The following is a 24029-nucleotide window of genomic DNA, read 5'->3' on the forward strand; positions in this document are numbered from 1 at the left end:
TTTTTACGTTTTAAATCAAGGATCATAATAATTATGTCTGGCGCATTATCGCCCGCTTGATGCTGGTGTGCCATTAAACATCAATTACGTCATTTCATTTCATTTCTTAAATCAAGATTATGTAATGCCGAACACGGCACGGGTGTCTGTAGATGGCCTCTCTTATTATATAATTTTTCCTTTCAGGTTTTGTAGATGTGCCTTCCTTCAAAGCGGATTTTATGAATCTTCAGAAAAAAATGTTTGATTTAAGGGTTGAAAATATAGGGTTGTTTTTTTTCTCCAAAATCACAATAGATGTGTTGGGCAAAACAACGTAAAAGGGTGCTTTTGGACAATTGCGTCAAGTTATAACCCATCTTTTGATATTTATATGGTTGCATTGAATTGTGCTTTCCGATAAGTGGAATTAAAGATTTAAAATTTAAATATAAAGAAACAGGTACATTTGAAAAAAAAAATTGTTTAAGAAAGGTTAAAAGTACAAGTTTAGCCAAAAGGACGTCATTTCTAATGACAAAAATGTTACTTTACAATAATGAACAGTCGCACTAGGCAGCAAATAGTATAAATGTCATGGAAATAGAACAATATTTTATTCTTTTGAAAAGTGACTCCCACAAAATGCCCTATTTCTCGAAAATGGCAAAAATTCATGGATTCCCGGTAGATCTTATATATCTACCCTTCGTGTATATAAATATTTCGAGTACAAATATTAAATAATGAAAAAGTTAAATAATAGTTGCGGGAAAACAGAGCACGAAAAATCGGTTCCCGCCTTGCTCTGCTTATATACGAGGGCTATCCAGATATATCAGCTAAATTGAGATAAAATAATATTTTGTATCAATAATTATGATAGTTAGTGCCATGGTGATACTATGCCGTTGATTTTGTGTCAATCGGATAATCATTACTTAGTAATACGCTACAAACTGTATCGCCAAATGGAGAAAATTTAGATAAATATATTTTTAATATTTATTTACAGCTAATCAAAATATACATACTTTGGAAAACTAATAATGTGTTTATAAAAATGGCACATTTCCAGACCGAGTGGCTTAATGAGCAGTTTCTGCGAAATAAGCAAGTCGAAACAGAACATAATATTATTACAACCAAAAACAATAGTGTTTAACAAAAGTTTCACAGTGTGAAACCCTAATAACCGCAAAAAAACCGGGCGAATTTTCCTTCACTAAAACCGAATGTACCCGATTTGGAGATTCCTGTCTACCCTTTAAGCGAAATGCAAGCCTGCCAATTTACGCAGACGCACTCGTAATGTTTATATTCTGTGATAAAACAATGTCGAAATATGTGAAATTTACAAGAGGATAGTGGATTTTATCAAACATCTAGGCGTTAAGGCCTGACGAAGGGAGCAACGGGGTGATAATTTCAGTTACGTCACCAAGTTTTGGCCGTTTAAATTAAAAACTGAAGACATGGCGAAGAATATTAGACTAAGAGTATCTCCTGGACCAGACAGTAGAACGTCGGATAATGGGGATTTAATTATTTAATTATTTAGTCATTTAATTATTTAATTGAAAATGGGGAAACAAGGCTAAGTCTCGAATTAACAAGTACCATTGTTACGATAATTAACAATTTATGCCACATCTTGTTAAAACTTCAAACACTGATAATTTCGCTGAGAGGAAAGTCATTTGAATGGAATTTCCTATATATTTATTTTGCATGATCTATTTATGAACTATCATAGCAAGAACGGTCAGCTCTTTATCTGAATCTTACATAATGCATCTTCATAGATGCATTATGCAAGAGCTGAATCTGCCTATTGCAGGTCTTTTCTCGCTTCAAATAATAATAATATAATACAGTTGATTGAAATATTAAGTGGATTAGAAAATGTCAGCCATACCTTCGTTTAAATTATTTCGTATATTATCGTAGAAATGATACTAATTGTCAATCGAGACTATTTACGATATTTCGTGTCAACACTTCACAATTAAACTCAGAGTAAAGTAATTCGACTGAACTGTTCAATATATTAATTTCTAACAAAAGACACATTTAGTTACTAAATGCTCTTAAACATATTAATTTTTCATTATAAATTTTGAAACAGAATGGCCAACTTTGTATCAAAATCTTACATAATTCATCTTTAAAATAAATATAAATAGCACTCTAATTTTAAGAAGATGTATTAAACATTTTGTTTTAATTGCCTACATAACTTATAAATATTTGTGTTGAATCGGCGAAAGCTTGAAGAGGTAAATCAGTGTGATTAAGACTAAAATAGAATTATCATGAATATTGTTTCATTAAATACACATTATGTAAGATTTAGATAAAGAGGTAGCCATTCTTGCTATAATAGTTCGAAAATAGATAATGTAAAATTAATAATTTGAAAATTTCATTCAAATTACTCTATTGCGAACGAAGATATTAGCCTTTGAAGGTTTGACAAAACCTGTGCAATAATTTCAACCACCGTACTGGTTTGTTCGAAGCTAAGTCTCGCGCCTCCATTTTTAGCCTAAATCAAACTATGACTGAACTGTTCTAAACTATTTAATATCGGAGACATCCGATGCCATCGATGGTTGATTATGGCCTGGATAAGTTAATTAATGTCTAATTAATAATTTAGAAAATATTTCAGGCCTAAAGAAAGACCTGCAATAGGCAGATTTAGCTGTCGCATAATGTATGTTTAAATAGGCAATATGCAAGAGCTAAATCTGCCTATTAAGGTTTTTTCTTTAGGCCTTAAATGTTATATAAACTATTAATTAGACATTTATTAACAGATAACGACTATAATCAACACTCGATGCCATCTAATGGGTCCGATTTTAATCAGATTTGAATCCGATCTGTGGTTCAACGTCAGTTGATAATAACCGTAAAAATGGATAACCGAGAAGTTGCTATTATCGTAACGACGGTAACATACTAACAATAACGAGGCTACAGTGTTATTGAAATGAGGATTTCTCGACTCAGTGTTAAGTAATTTGACTGAAATTTTCAGCATATTCCCTTTACATTATCTGTTTCTTTTTAACAATTATAGCGAGAACTGTCGTCTCTATTTAATCGTCCATAATTCGGCTTAAAATGGCTGGGAAAATGAAGACGACCATAAACCATCCAGTGTGGTATGAGGGAAATTTCGACCGGACTGTCAATGTGTACGCGGGACCTCGGTTTTTGGTACCACCCGAACGACTAGACAGCTGTAATTGTGCTACTGACAATGGTAAACCACGCCGGAAACGTTTAATTTAAGACTACATAATTATTTTAAAAATATAAAGAGGGAGAATAAGCAAATACCTAAAATGTGGAATTTAATAATTATTCATATCGTCAAACGATACAAGTACATTCCCTGTGAATTATTTATATAAAATAACTTGAAGGAAGTTAGACTAATTTATTTACTTACTTATTTATTGTTTGCATTGTCTGTGTAGCTTGTGTCCGCAGGTTTGTCTTTTCGATGTTGTTTGTAGGTAGTATAGTGTGGTCCCGATGCACTTACTAACAACATCAATATGATACCATATAAAATTGTGAAATTGTAATTTATTAAAGGGACAATAACACTCTTGCTGGCTTGACAGCTCCAGAAAATAAAAAAAATAGCCTTATTCTAAGTACTAGATGTGTTAGTGTCCTACCTGTTGTGTAAATTATCCAGGCTTTTCAAATCATTTAGTTGAATTTTTCCAATTTTTGAAATTAGGTGTGTTAAGATGAAATTTGTATCATCAATTAATTGGAATATTGTAAAATAGTACAATTTGTTGACCAGAATAAATATTGGGACATATTATTCAGTTACAACAAGAGTGGTATTGAGCCTTTAACTTACCAAACATTGTGATGACGTGTACAATTTTTGATCGAACCCTTTAAATATACATGTAACAATGATGACGATGACATTTAGTGCATGCAAGGCAATTAGTGAATCTATGTATATCTATAATGCAAAAAAAAAAAAAATGTATACAATTTTCAATATTGTATACAATTTTAAAACACACAAAATCTGGAAAAGAAATTAGTATTTACACGGAATAAATTATGAGCAAAATCAAGTTGATAGGAACAGTCTGATTTTATGTCAAACACTGATGTTATATTTAGGCTAATTCACAACCAAAATTTCGCACACAGGGTTTTAAGCAAATAAAACTCCAAGGCGCTTAGATTTGTCAAAAGAAACGAAACAAACGCAGCAAACGTTCCCAATGCTTTAGTTTAGGCTTTTAAGACTTTAAAGCACGCATCCAATATAATTATCCGTTATCACTGTTTCCGTTATCACGGCATATACATATACATATCAAATGTTAAAAGCCATATTTACAATTCATCACAGCGGCTTGATAAAAGAATAAGATTTAACAAACAAGAGCAAATATAATCGGCATAGTCAATTTTAAATCGTCTCTCCCATGCAGCCGATACCAACAAAATTATTAATGTTTGCTCGACAAGATTGTCCATTTTCCCTTGTCATAGATGATAACGAAAATCTTGAATTTGTTAAAGACTCAGACATAGGAGTATAGCGCATATATGATCCTGAGTTATCCTGACTTCTAATGTACAGTCTTTCTGCGTTCTTTTGAGATGTACCAGAGCTTCCTGAATTGCGAAGGCTACTTCGGCGTGGAGAGAAGATCCTGTTTATTTCGTTGACCTCTTTCACTTTCTCTTTAGGAATCGTCTTTACACAGTAGCAGCACCGGCTAAATTCTCGCTTAAAATTTATGGTGAACATTCCTGGAAAATACAAAGTTCAAACCACTCCCGTCATTCTTTGTCTGTTTCTATGGATACGTCAGAGAGAATAAGAGTATATAAACGGTTGACCTGTAGCACACCTAGTAAAGAAAGGTCTCCTGCCTAATTTGGTCTTTAACCAACTCTTCCATTTTCTCGCTTCCCTTCCAAAAGCAGTTGTGAACATGCCTGCAACAAAAAGGGACCCCCAGTTACTCATTTGTATAATCACTGTTGGAATTTAATAAAAGAAAATAACCACCAACATCAACATGCAACGATTTCTCGACAACGTTATTTTTAAAATGCTGTAGTACTTCTAATAATAGGTTCGAATTTTTGGCCAAAAATATAAAAGACAGAGTCTCAAAATTCATGCATAAATTGACTACCCCTCTCACATAAGATACTAGAAAGTAAGTAAGGTACGTTAATATTGCAGGCATATCCACGGTGGTTTATCATGCAATATGGATACTTAAATGTATCAATCTTAAGAGGTTAAAATAAAAATCATAATATAGTAGATTTAAGTTTTTGAAAACAGGTTGCCAGGCAACGAAACATGTACACTTTATCAGCTACGGGGATGACGGCAATATACGACCACTTTAAAATTTAGTTAGAAGAATAAAAATATAGATTGCCAGGTAACATACTAAGCAGCTTTTTCTCAAGAGTCCTGCGTTCACAATAGAAACGCTTCACTGGCCTATAGCGTGAACTTTGCAGGCGAGGGACAACAACTCGGAGAATTAACATGCAACCCCTTTGACGCTTCCAGATTACCTACGACACACAACTTAACATAACTCATACCGAACGGATCATGGAGGAAGGCCGTGAATTAAGGTGAAATATCGGACCGGAAGATTGTCCGAAAGAGCCTATCTCACAATATACGACACAAGACCTACCACTTATATCTTGTAAATGTATAAATTTATAACGATGACAACAAATTAAGTCTATCACGTTGCTAGCAGTCTCAGTGTGAACTGGTGGGCCATGGGTCTTAAAAATGGTACGCTTTCAGAGTTATATACATCCGATCATGTAAACTTTGCAAATTACAACCATATTAAAAACTAAGTGTGGAATTGGACGCCTAAAATTCTACTGCCGAGTTGGGGGCTGTCTTGGCAAGATATTTGCTAGAGAAATACTGTATAAGAACTTGAATTTCTTTCCTTGTTCAACGTTGAAATACACTAAGATTAGATCTAAGAATCTAGTCTGGCTGGTTAAATATGAGTTAAGGATAAGGAATATCGGCGCGTTTCTGCTATTAAAGCAGGCATCTAGTCAAATATCAGGGCATAAATACTATAATTTCGCTTCATTGAGGAGCTTCTAATACCACATACAAATTAAAAATGATTAGCGAGTTCACTTGAAGTTTACTGTTTGTATTACAAGTTAACCCATGTTACTGCACAGGGTCATCCACCAGACTCATACCAAGAAGTGTCATCAGAAATGACCAGACTTCAGTAAATCGTGAAAATCCCGTGGATGTTGATTCCGGATCAATCGACTAGGGGTCAAGCAACATCACAGAAACACATTTTTGCGTTTAATATTTTACTTTTTATCATGGGTGGATAAACGTAAGTTTCGAGGAGAGGTCACTGAGTTGGGAGAGAGAGAGAGAAATGGGGTTTAACGTCCACTCGACACAAACTAGGTCATTTCGGGACTAACATGTGGTTTAATTTTATTTACATAATTCGCTTGCGCGTAGGGGTCTTTAGCAGTGGGAGGAAACCGGAGGCCCCGGAGAAAACCCACGTGTTTGGACAGGCGACCCTACTCCTTGCCACGTACAACCGGGGATTCGAAACCACGCCAGTCGACTCAATGACAGACATTATGATACAGCGCGCGCACGCTAACCATTCAGCCATCCAACCCCCCCACTGAGTTGGTGAAATGGCCCATTGATTGTAAGCGTTAAAACTAAATTTATATATAAAAGCAATAGTTCGTGCAATTGATGTTGTTATGCCTCCAAATTCCACTACTATGTGCACCAATTTAGGCGAAATTCATTTTTGGTAGTTATTTATTGCAGAAGATCTACTTCTTTGTTTTTAATAATTGGCGCCAAGAAGATAGATGTCATTACTTACAAAACCACATTTTCCCCCAACAGGATGTAATGTTAGTAATGAATCTAAATTTGGACAGCCGCTTCCATCTTCTAATGTATTAAAGTAATTAGCCCTTTCCTGGCAAATTGGCATGAACGATGAGCTTTAATTGGAGTAAAAGAAGAGGTTTTCTTTTAATAATGACCCAACAACCGGTAATAAATCAAAACCTTCCAAGGCGAAGACCGCATCCCTCGAGAGTCGAATCCCATTTACATTAGATGATTCTAGCCGCAGGTTTCCGCCGGCTGAGCTAATTTGGATCATGTTTTACAAGTATATAGAGGTAACAGGTGATTTAAGAAACTTCCACCTATAAACCCCATTTAATACGAACATCATAAAAGAACAAATTTACTCCAATCCTTGGCATATCCACGTAAGGTCAAATACTTTTAAAAATGTAATCACCACTTTCATGAAATGGTACAATTATCTTTTCTATTTTGATTAAATGTGATTTTATGAGTTTGCAGGATTGCTTAGTTTAGTTCCAAAGAACGGCAAATGGGTTCAGGTCCACAAACCTATATAGTATCCCGTATAAACTTGGCCCATTTTGTATTGCCACTAACCCAAAACAGAGAAAATAAAATTCAATTGCACATTCTCTCTCAAGTCATGGTTGGACTAGATGGGTATTCATTACACTTTTATTGCATACAAGTTATTGCTTTCGTGAATTAAGGCCATGTTAAATAGCTTTCTTCTGAGTTAATCCGGTCAGTGTGTCTGGCTGGAATGTTCATTAAAATTCCATGATATAACAATATTTTATAACAAAACAATAGAATTAAGACTATATTATATAAATACGATCTACATGTTGCCCATCGAGAAAATAAATTAGATAATTCTATATAACGTGAAATCATATTGCAACTATTTCCACACGGATATTTTTATACGCCAACATTTTCATGTGCACGTATATTTTCGTCGCCCCCGTCCGTCCAACCGTCGGTTTACATTTTGTTTGATGACAATCTCCAGGTCACATTTATTATCCGATTTTGACGAAACTTGAAATATTGGTTTATCTCGCAAAGATGTCGTTTCCTTTCGACATGCGCGCATATCGGAGGGTAACTTGCCTGGTTTATGGCCCTTGACTGTATGGAAAATTGTTATTTTTTGGCTTGTGGGCGCTCTACAGGTCAAATTTTTTTATCCGATTTTGATGGAACTTTTACAATCCAACGACCGCTGTTCTGTCGATATTCTGGCATATTTGGCTATTACTTCATGGATTATGGCCCCCGATTGTACGCAAATAGTGTACAATTATGCAATACCAAGGTGGCGGACCCTCTAGAGGTCACGATTGTTGTCCGATTTTGATGAAACTTACAATATTTGTTTATATTCCACAGATCTCGGTCCCTGTCGATATTCACGCATATCGGACTATAACCTCTTGAGAACAATTTTCATCCAATTTAAAACAAAACCCATTAAATATATCACCGTTACACCATAATAAATGTAGAGATCGAATGTTGTAAAAATCGGACCGAAATTGCCTGACAAAATGGCCGTTCCTCTTACGCAAATAGTGTTAAAGTACATGTATGTAATACCAAGAGGTCACAATTTTTATCTGATTTTAATGTGTTCCTTTCAATACCTGCTCGTATCTGACCCTAACTTTCTGAATTATGGCTCTTGATTGTATGAAAAATCGCTATTTTTTTAGCTTGTCTTCTGTCCATCTCTTGCAAAATATGGACTATCTTGCATGGCAACCGCTTATTAGTTTCAGTTACGGAAATGCATTTTTTCCACTTGATTACTTACTTCAAATTAATAATGATGGGTGGATTCTATAAGTATTTAAATAACACACATACATTTTCTGATATTGGTATTTTCCGAGACTTGAAAGGCATGTAAGTAGGTATGAGAGTGATAAAGAGGTATACAAAGCAACGAAATAAGACCTCACAAACAAGCTCCAGCCTACCCCGCCTATCTTTTACTAGTTTACTTAATGTTCTTCAAATCTATTTTAAAAAATGAGACTTACAAATTAATACAATTTATTTGGAGAAATCGCAGGTAACATATTTAACAAACTTGGTTGAAATCAGATGACTGGTTTAAATTTGACCTTTGATTAATTACCACCAAAGCAAAGAGTACCTTTAACTGGACAAACAGGTATAATCAGTAATCAGGCAATATCTACCAAACTTGGTTGAAATCAGTTGACTGGTTAAATGTTTTTAGAAGTCAAAACCGTTGAAATTTGAGCCTTAGAGATAAACTGGTCCAGCCCCTATTGAATATTTACCACCAAAGCAAAGGGCGTCTTAGACATTGATTCTGAATTGTGCATAACATGACCTTTTCAGAACGCTCGACATTTAAAGAAAATAATATTTAGGTATTAAAACCAGCGGTTGCCATGCAAGTTACGCCATAATTAATTTCGGGCCATAATCCAGGAAGTTACGGTCTGATATGCGCGAATATCAACAGGAACCGTGATCTTTGGGTTATAAACATCAAAATCGGTTAAAAACTGTGACCTCTATAGTGTCCACAAGCTAATAACGTGATTTTTCGTACACTCATGGGCCATAATCCATAACGTTACGATCCGACACATGCGCTGCCTGAACAATATTCGGTTGTACGTGACAAGGATTAGGGTCGCCTGTCCAACCTCGTGGGTTTTCTCCGGGTCCTCCGGTTTCCTCCCACTGCTAAAGACCCCTATGCGCAAGCGAATTATTGAAATAAAATTAAACCATAGGTTAGTCCCGAAATGATCTAGTTTGTGTCGAGTGGACGTTAAACCCCATTTCTCTCTCTCTCTCCCCGAACAATATTCCCGTTTACAGAAGGAGGCGCCAGTCATGACCAAGGGACGATGGTGTAGAGCTTACCGTTGGGGAAGTGGAGCCACCCCTTGGAAGTTTGGAAAACTGACTGTCTCTAACGCGTTTTCTTCCGATTACAGGCCGTGAAAACATCAAATTCAACGTGGTCTAATGTAGCTTAAGGTGATAACTGCATATTTTCTAAGAAAGTCAAACCATTATTATTTCTATATCTATTACCTAATAGATATCAAATCACTACTATACAATCATAGGAATCATTCTAGCAGTTACAAAACATTCACATAAAAATTTGAAATAATTTCTACTCGCCGACGGTATTTGGAAATTGTATCATTTCTTTTTACTGGAAAACTAAATCTACACAATGGAACTGAGGGTTGTCTCGATTGCCAAGGTCCCTGGCTAAACAGATAAGGATATTGATGCCTGGTTGATCAAGACTTTTCAAACCGGCTCACATGATAATAACACCGTAAAATCCAACGTTTTATTTAAAAAGAAAATCATATATTTACCAATTTCTCAACTGACACAAGTGAATTATAGGATTATTCTTTAACAAGGTAGAACTGTGTGTATAGATATGTATTTTAAGCCTTTATTTTAACACATTTTAAACATATGACTTAAAAAATGCAATTATCGCTTTAACATAGGTGGCTGACCTGAATTCCAATTAGCAAATCAATGATTTACAGTCGTACGTCTATGATTGCAGGGAAAATCGAGACAAAAGTCAGTGAAACTCCTAAAATTGGTAATATAAAGATAACGACGCAAAGCGTGGTGATACCCCCACACAGCAGATTATTCGAAAGGATAAATTATTGGATATTGATTAAATTTGATAAGGATGCCTTCAACAAATCTGACCTATAACGTGCTCACGGGTGGTTGTGTAACTCTGGAATGATTAATGTGTCTAGGCTTTGTCCAGTCATTACCTTAAAACAAACCCATTAAAGACTAGCCTCTAACATGTTCACAAGGTTTTCGGGAAAGAGGTGCAGAACTCTGGGACTGACGATTGTGGAATATCGAAAATCTATGAGCATACATTTCGTCAAGTATGCTCTTATTGTTATCAAACACAATATTATATTAACATTATTATATGAACATTAGTTCAATTATAGTATGCACCCTAATTACTTCATTGTTTGCTCTTGGAATATAAAGCCCCAAATCTCTTTTTATATCTGAGAATGTCTACTAATGGCGAGGATCTTCGCCATTTTCTTAGCGCGGAGGTTAGATTTAAGTATTTGAACGTCCTTTAATTTGACTATTTGGTGTGGGTGGTTATCGAGATGCTCTGGCCGAAGGGTTAGTGGAAACATTTGAATTATTTTATACGACTTATTCAGGGCCAGTTAACTTGGTAGACGGCTCCTTTCGGCTGTACTTGAGTTTGCCATTGACTTTTAATATCTGGTTCAGTGTTGTACACGCTACGTGGTCTCAATTTAGGACATCCTGACTTGGTACGCTATAGGTTCCGAAAAAGAGCAGTGATTCAACCTGGCGATTGGTCTCTCATTTCATGGTATCATTAATCGGTTCTTTACTATTGGTGAAAGGTAATTATTCAGGTTACAAAATACATGCGTAGATGATCTAATTTTTCCTGTAGAAAATCCGGTTCACATATATTTATGGCTTGGCGTGAGTGGATATGATGGAATTTTTGGATAGAGTGAGGATTAATAAATATACTGGTCTGTGTGGGTGCTTGGTTTGCGGTAAATATGTTTGTTTTCATTTGGTTGTTAACTTTCACGACTTGAACATCTAAGAGATAATCGTTTCTCTGCCTCAGTGGTGAATTTAATTCTAGCATGCTGGGTATTTAACTGAACTAATAGTAGTGCCATCGGTTCGCCATCTTCATCTAGTACCATAAACGTGTCATCAACCTTCCGAAGCTAACTTATTGAGTAATTGATGAGGTGCTGAGCGCGTGTTGTTCAATGTCTGTCATAAAAATTTCAAAAACTAATGGTGACAGATGACTGTACATGGGTAAACCACTAAATTTGTAAAGTATGTAGCGTCAAGACACACGGTAACTAATTGCAGGATATTAAATTAAGTTTCTGTGGTTATTTCAAATCTGGGAGCTGCTACATCATACGACATACTTCTTCTAGGGTGGCTTTTGACTCTGATTTTTCTACAAAATCCACCTTAGTCTTTCACGAAGCAGGTAGCTTAAATAGCGTCACAATTATTTATTTATATTATTAAGTAAGCCAGTCCCTTAGTCTGGAATACCTTTTCACTGTTATTGTTATATAAAATTCTTATTTTAAAATGGACATTATTACCAAAACCGGACTAAGTGGAACAGCGAAGTAAGGGAGGGTGCCTAAAACACGATCTAAAAGAAAACACCTACCAAGCCAGAATAGGTTGCTTATGTGTATACTAATATTTTAATATGTGACTGTCGTTTGTCTGTCTGTTCAGGGTTGGCGGTTACACTACCGATGTCCCGAAGCTGAAATTTGGTATATTGGGATTAGATCGGACCGGGAAGTAACATAGGCTAGGTGGCCTTGGGCTACCGCTTCCGGTTTTGGAGTTATACTACTTTCAACCAGTGCGCGCTGAGTCATGCGCCAGTACAAGCATAAATGCTTTCTCTAATATCCACCATCAATATAGGGGAAACTCGTTTAATTAAGCCCATTATGTTTTATAAATAAAGCGAATACACTGTCATTAAACCAATCCATAGTCATAGGTCACAAATGGAAAGATTACAAAATCATACTGATATACAGGAACGAGTTTCTACTTCACCCAGTTTACTTCCTGTCTGTTATATCACTACTGTGAAAGTGGATGTCAAACCACAGATATCCCGGCAAAATGTAGAAATACGCCAACAACGCAGATAGGTCTCAACAGCAGCTTATCCTTAGGAAAACTTAAATTTTTGCCAGATTTGATACTGATCATTCAAGGAAACTAGGTTCTACCGTTTTCACAAAGTTCCCCGGAAACACATATCCCAGGAACAGATTACTAAAAATCAACGAGATTGATCCTTTCCAATTTAAATACTTCGCATCAAATTTGAAAATCAGTGAGTTAATCTCCTCGTAGTCCAAATGCTGCACACCAAATTAACAAGGCCTATACTAGGGGTGGGGGGATGAATCCGGACCAGAAGCTCGCGGAACGCTGCATATCGACAGGATTTGTTCTCGCGTAATCCCAATCCTTCACACCATATCCTTCACAAGAAACCTGTTTACAGTGTATATTCCGAATTGGGGTGGGGGGTAACTCTGAAACAACAGGTCGCGGAACGCTGAATATCGATAAAAATAGTCCTCGCATGACTCCAATGCTTCAACCGAATTAGGTAATTCCGGAATGGAAAGTCGTGAAAAACTGAATATCGAAAAAACCCATCCTCTCGTGCTCCATAACAAATCCGTAAGAAATCCGTTAAAACTGTAGCATATATAGCGTTAACAATTTAACTCAGGAAAGACAGGGCGCTAAATATCGATAGTGTTCGTCCATGGGCATACGGGACCGATGATTGTTAGGGGGCTGGAACACTTGACAGCGGCACAAACACGTTTTCCCGATTTTTACTATTCGAGCCCGTGTATACAGCAAATTCAAAGTGTCCTAACTTAGGTAGCTGACCAGAATTCCATTCTATCGGATACAGTCCACGTTTTCCTGCTATTCCAGGCCGTGAATACAGCAACTTGAACATGATCCAATATAACGTTGCTGACCTGAATTCCAAACAACTAATTCACGGGGCCGCGGGGTATGGTCTGTGGAGGTCTCTTCCTCCCCGAGATGATTTAACCGCTGCAAATGCGCTTTTCTGCTACTGCAGTCCATAAGCTGAGCAACTTCAAAGTTGCCCTATCGTTCTTGAACATCGGATCTTCTGTAATTTGTGATTCTTTGAACAGACTAGCTAATAATGGCATCGATTTTTTCGTGCGCACGTAACATTAGTTCTCAAAAATCTACTTACCGTAGACAATCGGATCCATGCAGGAATTTGACACGGCAAACAGAAATAAGCCTCGTCGTATTTTCGGATCTAATTTAACCGCCGATTCTCTACAAGAAAAAGAAAGAATAAGACCATATAACATTGGAGTGCATTGAGGAATACAAACGAAAATGATAAACACCTTTAGATATTGATGTTATTATTAAGTATTATCTAGTTGTGGAGGTTTTGTATGCTGAAAACTGGGAGGGGTCACGGTGGCTAAATGGGTGAGCCACTGGCTCGCTGGCCTGGAGGTCGGGTGTTCGATCCCTGCATTGGCCGATAAAGTTCATCCAGATTTTCCGGCGTGGTTCCCCCTTGTCAGTGATGCAGGACGGGGTGCCTGACAAGGACAGCTGTCTAGTTATATAACAATATTTCTTCGATCAATATTTACATTATTATAAAGATACAATATTTAATTATGGGATCTGAAAACAAGCCGGAGCTTATATAAATCCATTTCCCGTAATAAATTACTTACAGACATATAAATACATTGTTTATAATTATAATCACGATTTACATACAGTTATAATTACAAAAGCAAAATGCTTGATGAAAATGTACAAAAAACGTAATATACATAGGTTAATGTGGTTAGCGACACGATTATCGTGGTGTATTCCCACTTACCCGGCAGGCTGTTAATCCTTTGATTGATCTTAAAAAACTATAGTCTGTTTAAAAGTAGTCACTCAAGAACTGTTCACTAGTGTTCAGCGTTAATGACCTCTGTGTATGTGTAAGCTATTTAATGTTATTTAAATTTAAATTTGTTAAAATCAATACAGTTTTAGTCTTAAAAAAGACATGGACTATAGTTTATAACACCATTGTTCTAGGATTAACTCTGGATTAGCGGCAAAATTTGACATCAAAGCCTGCCGGGTAAGTGGGAACACCCCATTATCGTATGTTGATAGTGTGGTGATGGTGTTATGCGTACCTCGAGCTATGGATAGTAGAAAGGGAAGGGGAAAGTCAAGTCTAAAACTTTGAACAGGAAATGAAAAGCATGTGAAGTGGGAAGGTGTTATTTATTTGACGATTGGAAAGGACAGCCGGCTAGTTCGGATGGTACGAAAAACCGAGGTCCCATGTACACATTGGCGTGCACGTAAAAGATCCCTTGACAGTTGGAATTAGACATAATAGTAGGTCGTCCGGGCAAAATTTCCCTCATCATAGCACACTGTATGGCGTATGTCCGTCTTTATTAGCCCACTTTGGAGCAGAACAGTAGGACGTTAAACCCCATTTCATTTCATTTCGTAAGCTGAAAAGAAAACGCCAGTGTAAATACACGCACTGAAGATACTAGTTCAAGTTTGAAATTATGATGGTACGCATCTGTTACCGGAACAGCTGTTTGCGAATAGATATTTTATAGATTTCAATAGCAGTTATCGAATAGTGGTAGCATAATGATGGATATTGTAAACGTTATTATAACGAATAGAAAATAACATATAAGCGATACGCAGGACTGGCTTTACAGTTAAACTGAACAAATCATTCGGTCTTGTTTATCATTCAGAAATTCACAGAAATTGTGTCAGTTCCCAAACTTTAGAATCCCAAAGGCCTGGCCATGACGGTACGGTGTAAATCATTGGTGGTACGCTTCGGTCAGCAGTCATCATCGTATATTTGTAAATTTATACCAACGAAGACAAGAACATGTAGCAATCAAAACTTCAAATATGTATATGAGAATGAACTGTAAAAAATAAACCATGCCTTGCTTCTCGCGGCCGTTCTAATATTTTCTGAAATCGGCAATATCAAATTTACAAATAAATTTAACGCATAAAACTTTATTATATGACAGTCGTGGCAAACATGATTGATTAAGCAATACGAACATGATAGATGATCGAAAAAAAAACCCTTGACCATTTCGGTGGTAGTAACCTTTTACACTCTATAAAATCAAAGCTGATGATGGAAAAAGAAAACGTTTGATGCCAGCTACGCTCAGCGACATTGCCTTTGTTTCAATCTCAATCCCCTAACTTTTAAAATCCGCATTACGGGCCTGCTACTGATCTCACTTAACTTTAAAGTACCTCCCATAGGTCACTTAAACTGGCCTTTGAATACCACTAACAGACTAAACACTTATAAGTTAAGACACCTTAACTTTAAGGGAAAATTCGATACTTAACACGCCTTTGAATACCACTTACCCTTAACTTACCATTTCCTCAAGATTATAACAATATAAACATTACGATATGGATCAATTAGACAACTGTTATATTCCGAAGTAAAAAAAATTGAAATTTGTTCATGAGGTAGACTTAGGTAAATTATGTACTCTCACGCAATAAAAATGGTGATAAAACTATTGCTGATTTTAAAATATATATTACCTGGGCTAGTTTAACTAATCGGTCTAAACTGAGTCGCTAATTATCAATAGATGGAATAAATTTTATTTCCTCCCTGTAAATCAGGACGTACATTTCTCATTTTTAAAGAAGCGCCCACCCTCGATTATAAACAGTGCTCTAAATTTCCAAAGATTTTTAATGCATATTTCTGGTAATCCGACATGCAGATGTGGTCATATCCAAGAAGACAGCGATCACTATTTACTGCACTGCCCCAACTATGCCACTCCACGTATCACAACATTAACTACCCTCCCACTTAAATCCAAACACTCAAAAGCTTTTCTTTATGGGGATACCAACGAAAGTATCTCTCGTACAACTAAGTCATTTTTAGTCAAGTTCACAAGTATTTTAAACTAACTAAACGCTTTGAATAAATAAGAATTAGCAGGCTATGGTGATTAATGATTCACGTTAAGTGATGATGATGATGATCATGACGACTTATTTATTTATTTATTTATTTGTCAATGTAAATAAGTAATATATACTTGTACATTAGTAATTGTATTGAAATGTATAATTTACATGGAGAGGAATTTATATAAGCTTCGGCTTGTTTTCTAATCCATTACATCAGTGTTGTAAATAATCTTTATGTACTTGAAATAAAAATATTGTTTAAACCATATGAAATATTTAAAGATTACAAAGTCATCTTTACTCAGATTATATTCAGTACTAGTAACCTGGGTTTTAATATTCACAGTCGGATTAGAACAGTGGGGCGTTAAACCTCATTTTATTTCATTTAATATTCATCAACTTTTTGGGGATTTTGTAATCCGTGCCCATGTGGTAATATATTTGACTTGATGTATTGCTGTCATAATTAGAATGGCTACAACAATATTATTCTTTGGGCTGATACATTGTAAATTTAATATCGAAAAGGAAGTAACCTTATCCATGTTTACATCACTCCCAAATGGTTAAATGTCTCTAAATCGTTAAATGGGCACATATGATTTAATGAGCGGTGTATACCTAATACTGTCCCGAAGACTATGCACAGGACTTTTCTTTGAAGATGGTTGACACTGAAAACGTTGCATCGGCGTGGAGTTTGTATTTAATTTAGAGTGCCAAGCACTACCAAACATAAGCTCTAATAAATGTTGAACTTAAAGTGATTACGTAACAGTTCCGATGGGTGTGATACTGAAAATGTCAGTATTAAAATACATTGGCCTATAAATAACTAATCACTTGATATTGTTAAAACTTCAATAAAATAATGAAGCATTGTAAATCGAATATTAACGGGTCTGAATAACAGTAATATTTAGATTGTCAATTGTGACAAAGTTAGGAGAGTACTTTGTGTTTATTTAGATATTTGCTATTTTAATATACATGTATATGCCGCTATGTTCGCCTGGAAAGGACATCTGTCTAGTCGTTCGAATGGGACGAAAAACCGAGGTTCCGTGTACACATTGGCGTGGACCTAAATGATCCCTTGGTAGTTTGAATTCGATATAAGAGTGGGCCGTTTCCTTCATAGCACACTGTATGGCGTAAGCCCGTCTTCATTTGCCAAGTCGGAGCAGAACAGTAGGACGTTTAACCCCATTTAATTTCATTCCATTTGCTATAAGCTCCATCGTTTGTTTTAGTAGAATTTATTTCATCGAGATCGCGTTTCCGAAAAGAAAACAACACTTGTCATTTTTTTTACGTTTTGTATGGTTGTTAAAACATTTGTTAACTTCCCGATATTGTTTCGCATAAAGTAGTCTGTATATTCCAGACCCGTCAAACAGGTAAACGGCGTTTTTATGATTCGATCCCGATTTTATTATACGGTTAAATGCGAGTGTTTTCAAGCCCCCAACTCCATTGAATATAAAACAGCATATATTAAGAGCCATTCAAATGGATATATCTGTTTAATGGCTGTTAAAGAATAAATGTTGGCTACTTTGGCAATTATGTTTGTATAATTGTTACAAATGTATAATTACTATTCGTCTTTGAAGGTAATCCCTTCCATAGTTCAACATTTGCGTGTATTCCGTTTAATGGTACGCAAACAGCACAATGTCATCTTAATTACAAGCCCGAATCCATTCTGTAAACAAAACCAAGCCAACTTAGTAATCATTATTTCATGTACTATAATGTATATTTCAAAACCAAGCACAACGAGGTAAATATTCTTTCATATACTATAATGTATTTTTCAAAAACATTTTAATGGACGAAATATCACTTCCGATCTAGAAACTTGTCTTGTGTACTTGATTTGGAATCGTTCTAGACAGCTATTCGGCGTATTAAACTGTAACTAATTCAACTGGTCTTTAGGAAAAGAAACATTTACAACAGCAGACAAGTCACTCCCCCTGGTATAATTATTTAAGTAAAGACAAATAAAAATTTGATAATTAAAAACAACACAAAAACACTGAAAGGGTGATAACTCTGGAAGTGATAACCGGGTATTAATGTAATTTCATAGACTTATTCTGCGCAACAATCAATGATAGAACGCATATAAAGTTTAAGCGGACCGGAATATAGCTTTTGTAGCAATAACATTCATAAAATTCCACAAAGTGAAAGTAACTAATGAAATTGTTGGATTTTAAAAGCTTATTCATCTTACTAATCTGTCCAATGCATATTAATTGTTGTTACTATGACATGCACAATTTTCTAAAATGTGCAGCGCAACGACAATAACTCTATAAAAATAATTAAAGAGAATAGTTAAAATTGTGCCTTCAATCAAGGAAAATGAGGCGGTAAAATCTCTTAATCGCTCCTCTATTTCGAACCAGCGCTAAACGAACCTTTCACCTACTACAGGCTTCTGAGAAACACTTGTCTTTGATATCACCTTAGGTGTAGGTAGACGTTAACACCATGGGTGTATATTAAAAATTATTTTCTAAATTTCTTTCAGGGTGGCATTCTTCTCGTGAACTAATGATTAGTTGGATATGAATATATTCCCGTCTTCAGCCCTTTCATGTCATAACAGTAGGACGTTAAACCCCATTTCACTTTTATTTGATATAAATATAGAATAGGAAGATACATTTAACTTAGGATTTGTGAGAAAATTAAAACTGGCAGAAGGCTTCTTCTGTAATCAACGACTAAAAGAAATTTACATGCATGATAAATTATTCCACGGATATCGATTAATTTTCATTTGTCGGCTTTCCTTTTTTAGGATGATTCTGTCTTTGATCAATTAAGCATACTTTCAGTAGGTGTATGCAGATATGTGTTAATTCACTTTACATGAATGATCAGGCTGCCAACATAGCAACATAAATCTACTTATTATTGTCTCTCACTAACCTCTTATCTCAGTTTGTGTGATCCACACATAGAAATAGACTGCACCACACATGGAAATAGTAACCCGCGAGACAAACCAACGCGCAATCAACGTTCCAGGGTGCTTTTGTATTTATTTATTTACAATAGTAAATTTATGTCAGATTCAAGATATAAAAATGGGTAATTCATCCATGAACTATTGTGTAATTTGTAATACTAATTCAGCTTGCTATCGCCGTGCATCTTAAATAAAGCCCCTTGATAAAACCCGCTTTAACATTATATTACCAATACTATTCCTGGCTAAATGCAACCAGGTTAATTGAAAAATATTGTACAATTGTAAAATCAGACAAGACAATATGCACGTTTGCGAGTTATATGATTGTGCTGTCCACTAAATTTTCTAAAAATACAAAAAGAAAGAAAGGTTCGACAAAATTTTTGTTTAGCTATGTAAACTTCTGGGCGACACTCGTTAGTACTTGTGGTTAATTCCAGAGATGGAAGGCAGGCAATCGATGAGTATATAAAAAAAATATTATTATAACGTCATTTCGGATGCGATTTCACATAATGATACACCCTGATGCCCCCGTTGAAAATTGTGATTATTCACCAACCCCTGACAAAACTGCAAATTCAAACGCTCTTTTTGGATTCTAAACCCACCCTACATAACAAAAAACTGACATCATTTTGTCTATGAAGTTTTAAATATAAAGCTCCCCTGTTTTAACGTGTCTTCTACAATGACACCCAAACGCCTAAAATACCAGAATGAAAATTTATTCCTAAACAATGTGCTTGATAAATTATTTTGAAATAAAACACGAACAAGGGAGATGGGAGAGCGAATGGTCTGTCGTTGATTCTAGTGGCGTAGTACGACACAAGGAGGTGGCTCGACCGTCCAAACGTGTGGATTTTTTAAATAAAAATTTACCACGTTAGTACCGAAATGACTTAGTTTGTGTCATTTTGTTAAACCTCACTCTCACCCGCCTTTGAACCCTATTGATCACTGTACATGTAGGTATTTTGTTATTATACCTTTTCAAACTGGTCATATGGATGAACGTTGTCGAAATTTATTTAGTTATTGGCCCTTGCAAACAAATCTAGTAATCGCTGTACATTTCGGAATATGGTGTTGTGCCTGGGAACCTATCACTGAACTAGACAATGTGGTTTAGACGTCGAAAACACATTGTATGTTGCGGACGTTTAGAATTGAATCACTGTGGATTTGAATGTGTCATTTATTTGTCTAATAAATAAATCTGAATTTGACCTCATACATTCTATAAAATTTCCGTCTTGAAAACAAATTAATCAGATTTCCATCTTGAAAACAAATTAACATATTCACGAAAATCGATAATTTTACTTTTCTTCACAGTCAAGGGCATGGATGTATATACTTTTCTATTCAGTCTGTTAAGCAGCTCGCATAAAGAAGGATTGATTTCATAGGTCGAGCAAAGACACAAAGAAAAAAATCATTACTTATTTCTATCATCTAATCCCTCTTCGCCCGTGATCTAAAACAAGCAATGCTTTACTTACAGTGCGTCACGGTCAAATTACGATAACAAAGCTGGACATGCAGTACACTGAAGAACATACATCATCACGGGTAGATCATGGCCATCTTGCGTGTTAGTTTTTTTCTACTTCTCTAATTAACGTGTATCAAGAAATTCATTTTTGATCATGATTTCGTAGAACATCATTTATCAAACACAGACCTGTCTAATGGTCAATTGAAAATTTGTAAAAGCTCCTCCGTGTAAGAAACTTAGTTTGCGGCTACCACGCCATTCCCGCATTGGCGATAACGACATACCAATGACAAAGACCATTTCGAGCCAAATGTAGATTAATGTCCCAATTTACTAGTCCACTTGCGGCTTTTCGATTAATTGATATGTTGTGTTTTATCTTAAGAAAGAGTTGATTTTTTGTTGGGATAAAGCAGTCCATTTGCTGATTACACTATTTTGCCAGATTACACTATTTTGCCTATACCGTTTGTTTTGGGAACACAACTGGTGTAGGCTGTCATTGATAGTCCATTGGCCAATCACGCTATTTTACCGAGATTTCGCCTAATAGTTTGGATGCAGCTATGGCGGGTGTGGCGCCAGGCAGGGTAAGCTTACTCTTCCGGACACCTGTTACCACTGTTTGTCGTGTAATTTGTACACGCGGAGCAGTCCATTTGCTGATTACACTATTTTGCTTGAATACACTATTTTGCCTATAACGTTTTTTAGGACTTCGAATTCTGTCTTATGGTTTGGATTGTTCGTACTTGGTTTTATCTTATTTCAATACTGTCTTGGCTTACTCGAAGAAGCACGGGTGTTCGTGACATTTTAGTTATAGAAATTGTTCAAAAATATAAGACAAACTTTAATAAGATAAATGAAAGAGTTTGCACATATTGGTTTTTAAAGGGATTATATCACCAAAATATTTCTCTTGCAAGTATTTGACCAGTTTGGAGAAACTGAAATATATAAATAGAAAAACACCAATAAAACGTGTATAAACGCACTGATTCAATCAAAAATATATATTATCATAGCCGCACGAGACCACTGCCCTCCCAAATTCAGACAACACAGTTGGGAAAATACAGGAAGATTAACAAATTAGCAATGATGGCAAATTAATTCCCGGCTATAACATTAATTCCCAACTATAGTCAATCAGATTCTTGATAAATCCATTCGACACATCCGTAATATTAATCTTTTTCAGACGTACACGAATTAGCCCAACGGTCTTAGTTTTAGTTCTTCGTTTAGTCAGAATCACGAAGCGGTTACACCAGGCGTAAATTCACGATAATCAAAAGAAAGCAACCACAATCCATGTAATAGACGATAAAACAGCACCTAGTGAGCTTGTCGAATATATCTTATTTACATCTACACCAATATCATATATAAAGCCTCTTTGGTTAGTTGTTGTGTCGTGGCGTTTCGCCGGATTTACAATAATTGGGGTAAGTAAGTAATCTGTGGTGTGATTTGTGTTGTGAAAAAATATACTTTTTTTTCTTAGTAATTGGTACTTCTGTTTTTATCTGTACTATAATATCAAAATAAAACTGTCACCGATAATCTATAGAAACAAATTGCAAATTGTTGCGCAGCGTCACAGAAATTTGATTTCATTTACTTGATGCAACTGTCAATTCTGGGAATTACTGCGAGTCCGAAATCATTACGTCAAAGTGTTACCTGAAGTCTGCTTTATAAATTCCACTTGGTTCAAATTAACTTTATTACAGTCGATTTATGACTGAACACATCTGCCTCACGTGGCAGATCATTAATGGTTGCTACAAGTCAATTCTATAATATTACCGCCAGCTAAATTCACATAGTTCAAACCTATTTTAAACTATCGATCGACGGCCGCTAAATTTAAACAGTGGTAACGGCCCGGGGTTTGAACAATCTCGAAGTTAATCTTAGCCCACGCAGTGATTCCCTTTTGCTGTCGTACTCTGTCTACTCGGTAACTTAATGGTAGGCATGCACAATATACTACACACTATTTTATCATATCCTCCAAAGCAGACCTGATAAGGTCAAGTAAAACAACATGAAAATAATTAAGAAATACGACACCAAATGAATGATGTTTACTAATCTAATAATAAACTGCCATGTAAAAGGATATGTTTAATGCGATGTCGTGACAAACGGCTTATTCTTACTTGAAAATTATATATTACTTTTTATTGCACTAAATGTTGGACATGAAGAAAATTAAAACAAGTGAAGCAGCCACGAGTCCCATGCACAAGGAATAGAAGTAAACTGGCCACTTTCTAGTTGTAACACCTAGAAATGTTATTACCAGAAAAATAAACGGACGCACAACTTTGTGTAAAGGCTGAAATGTTACAGTACAGTGGGCAAAATTTAATTAAACTTGGCATTAAATTAACCATGGATGAGGATCTAAACATGACCGAACATTTCTGCGCATCCTTCCAAAATGAACAGCCCAAGCCCCCAAAGACGCCAGGTGGCTAGTGATAGACAAATTGCGTCGGGATAATGTAAGATGCGTGCATTATATAAAATTCAATGTGACGACATGCTGACTATTCTTGTTCCCTGGAGATCCCTTACCACCATTATGTGTACCTGGTCGTGGGAGCCACGGTGGGTCAGTGGGTAGGACACTGACTCATTAACCTGGAGGTCCCGTGCTCGATCCCTGCGTTGGCCGATGATGTTCATCGGGGTTTTCCGGCGTGGTCCCCCCTTGTTAGTGGTGCAGGTGTAGATGTGAAAATCCCAAACCCATATACTTCCAAACGTGTGACACACACCCTCTTCTCTGTTACAGATTTTATTAGCCTTGTGATTGTCTAGGACTTCTTTTACGTTGTGAATTTACCTTTTTTGCCAATGGCACACTTTGGAACACATAACCAAAACGGCACACCTGGCTATATATATATATATATATA

At 35.9% G+C, this 24029-nt stretch overlaps 1 protein-coding gene across 1 annotated transcript in view; it reads right to left on the reverse strand.

Annotated features, from left to right (window-relative positions):
- Window positions 1–4797: 4797 nt before the first annotated feature.
- LOC126817929 (adipokinetic hormone/corazonin-related peptide receptor variant I) overlaps window positions 4798–24029 on the reverse strand; it is a 135551-nt gene continuing 116319 nt past the window's right edge. Inside the window, exons 5-6 of the mRNA XM_050545102.1 lie at window positions 13806–13894; window positions 4798–4980 (exon numbers count right to left, since the gene is read on the reverse strand). Of these exons, the coding sequence (XP_050401059.1) occupies window positions 4850–4980; window positions 13806–13894 (220 nt within the window). The 3' untranslated portion in view covers window positions 4798–4849. The remainder of the gene's footprint in view (window positions 4981–13805; window positions 13895–24029) is intronic.

This window comes from Patella vulgata, chromosome 4 (genome assembly GCF_932274485.2).
Source record: "Patella vulgata chromosome 4, xgPatVulg1.2, whole genome shotgun sequence".
NCBI classification, from domain to species: Eukaryota; Metazoa; Mollusca; class Gastropoda; family Patellidae; genus Patella; species Patella vulgata.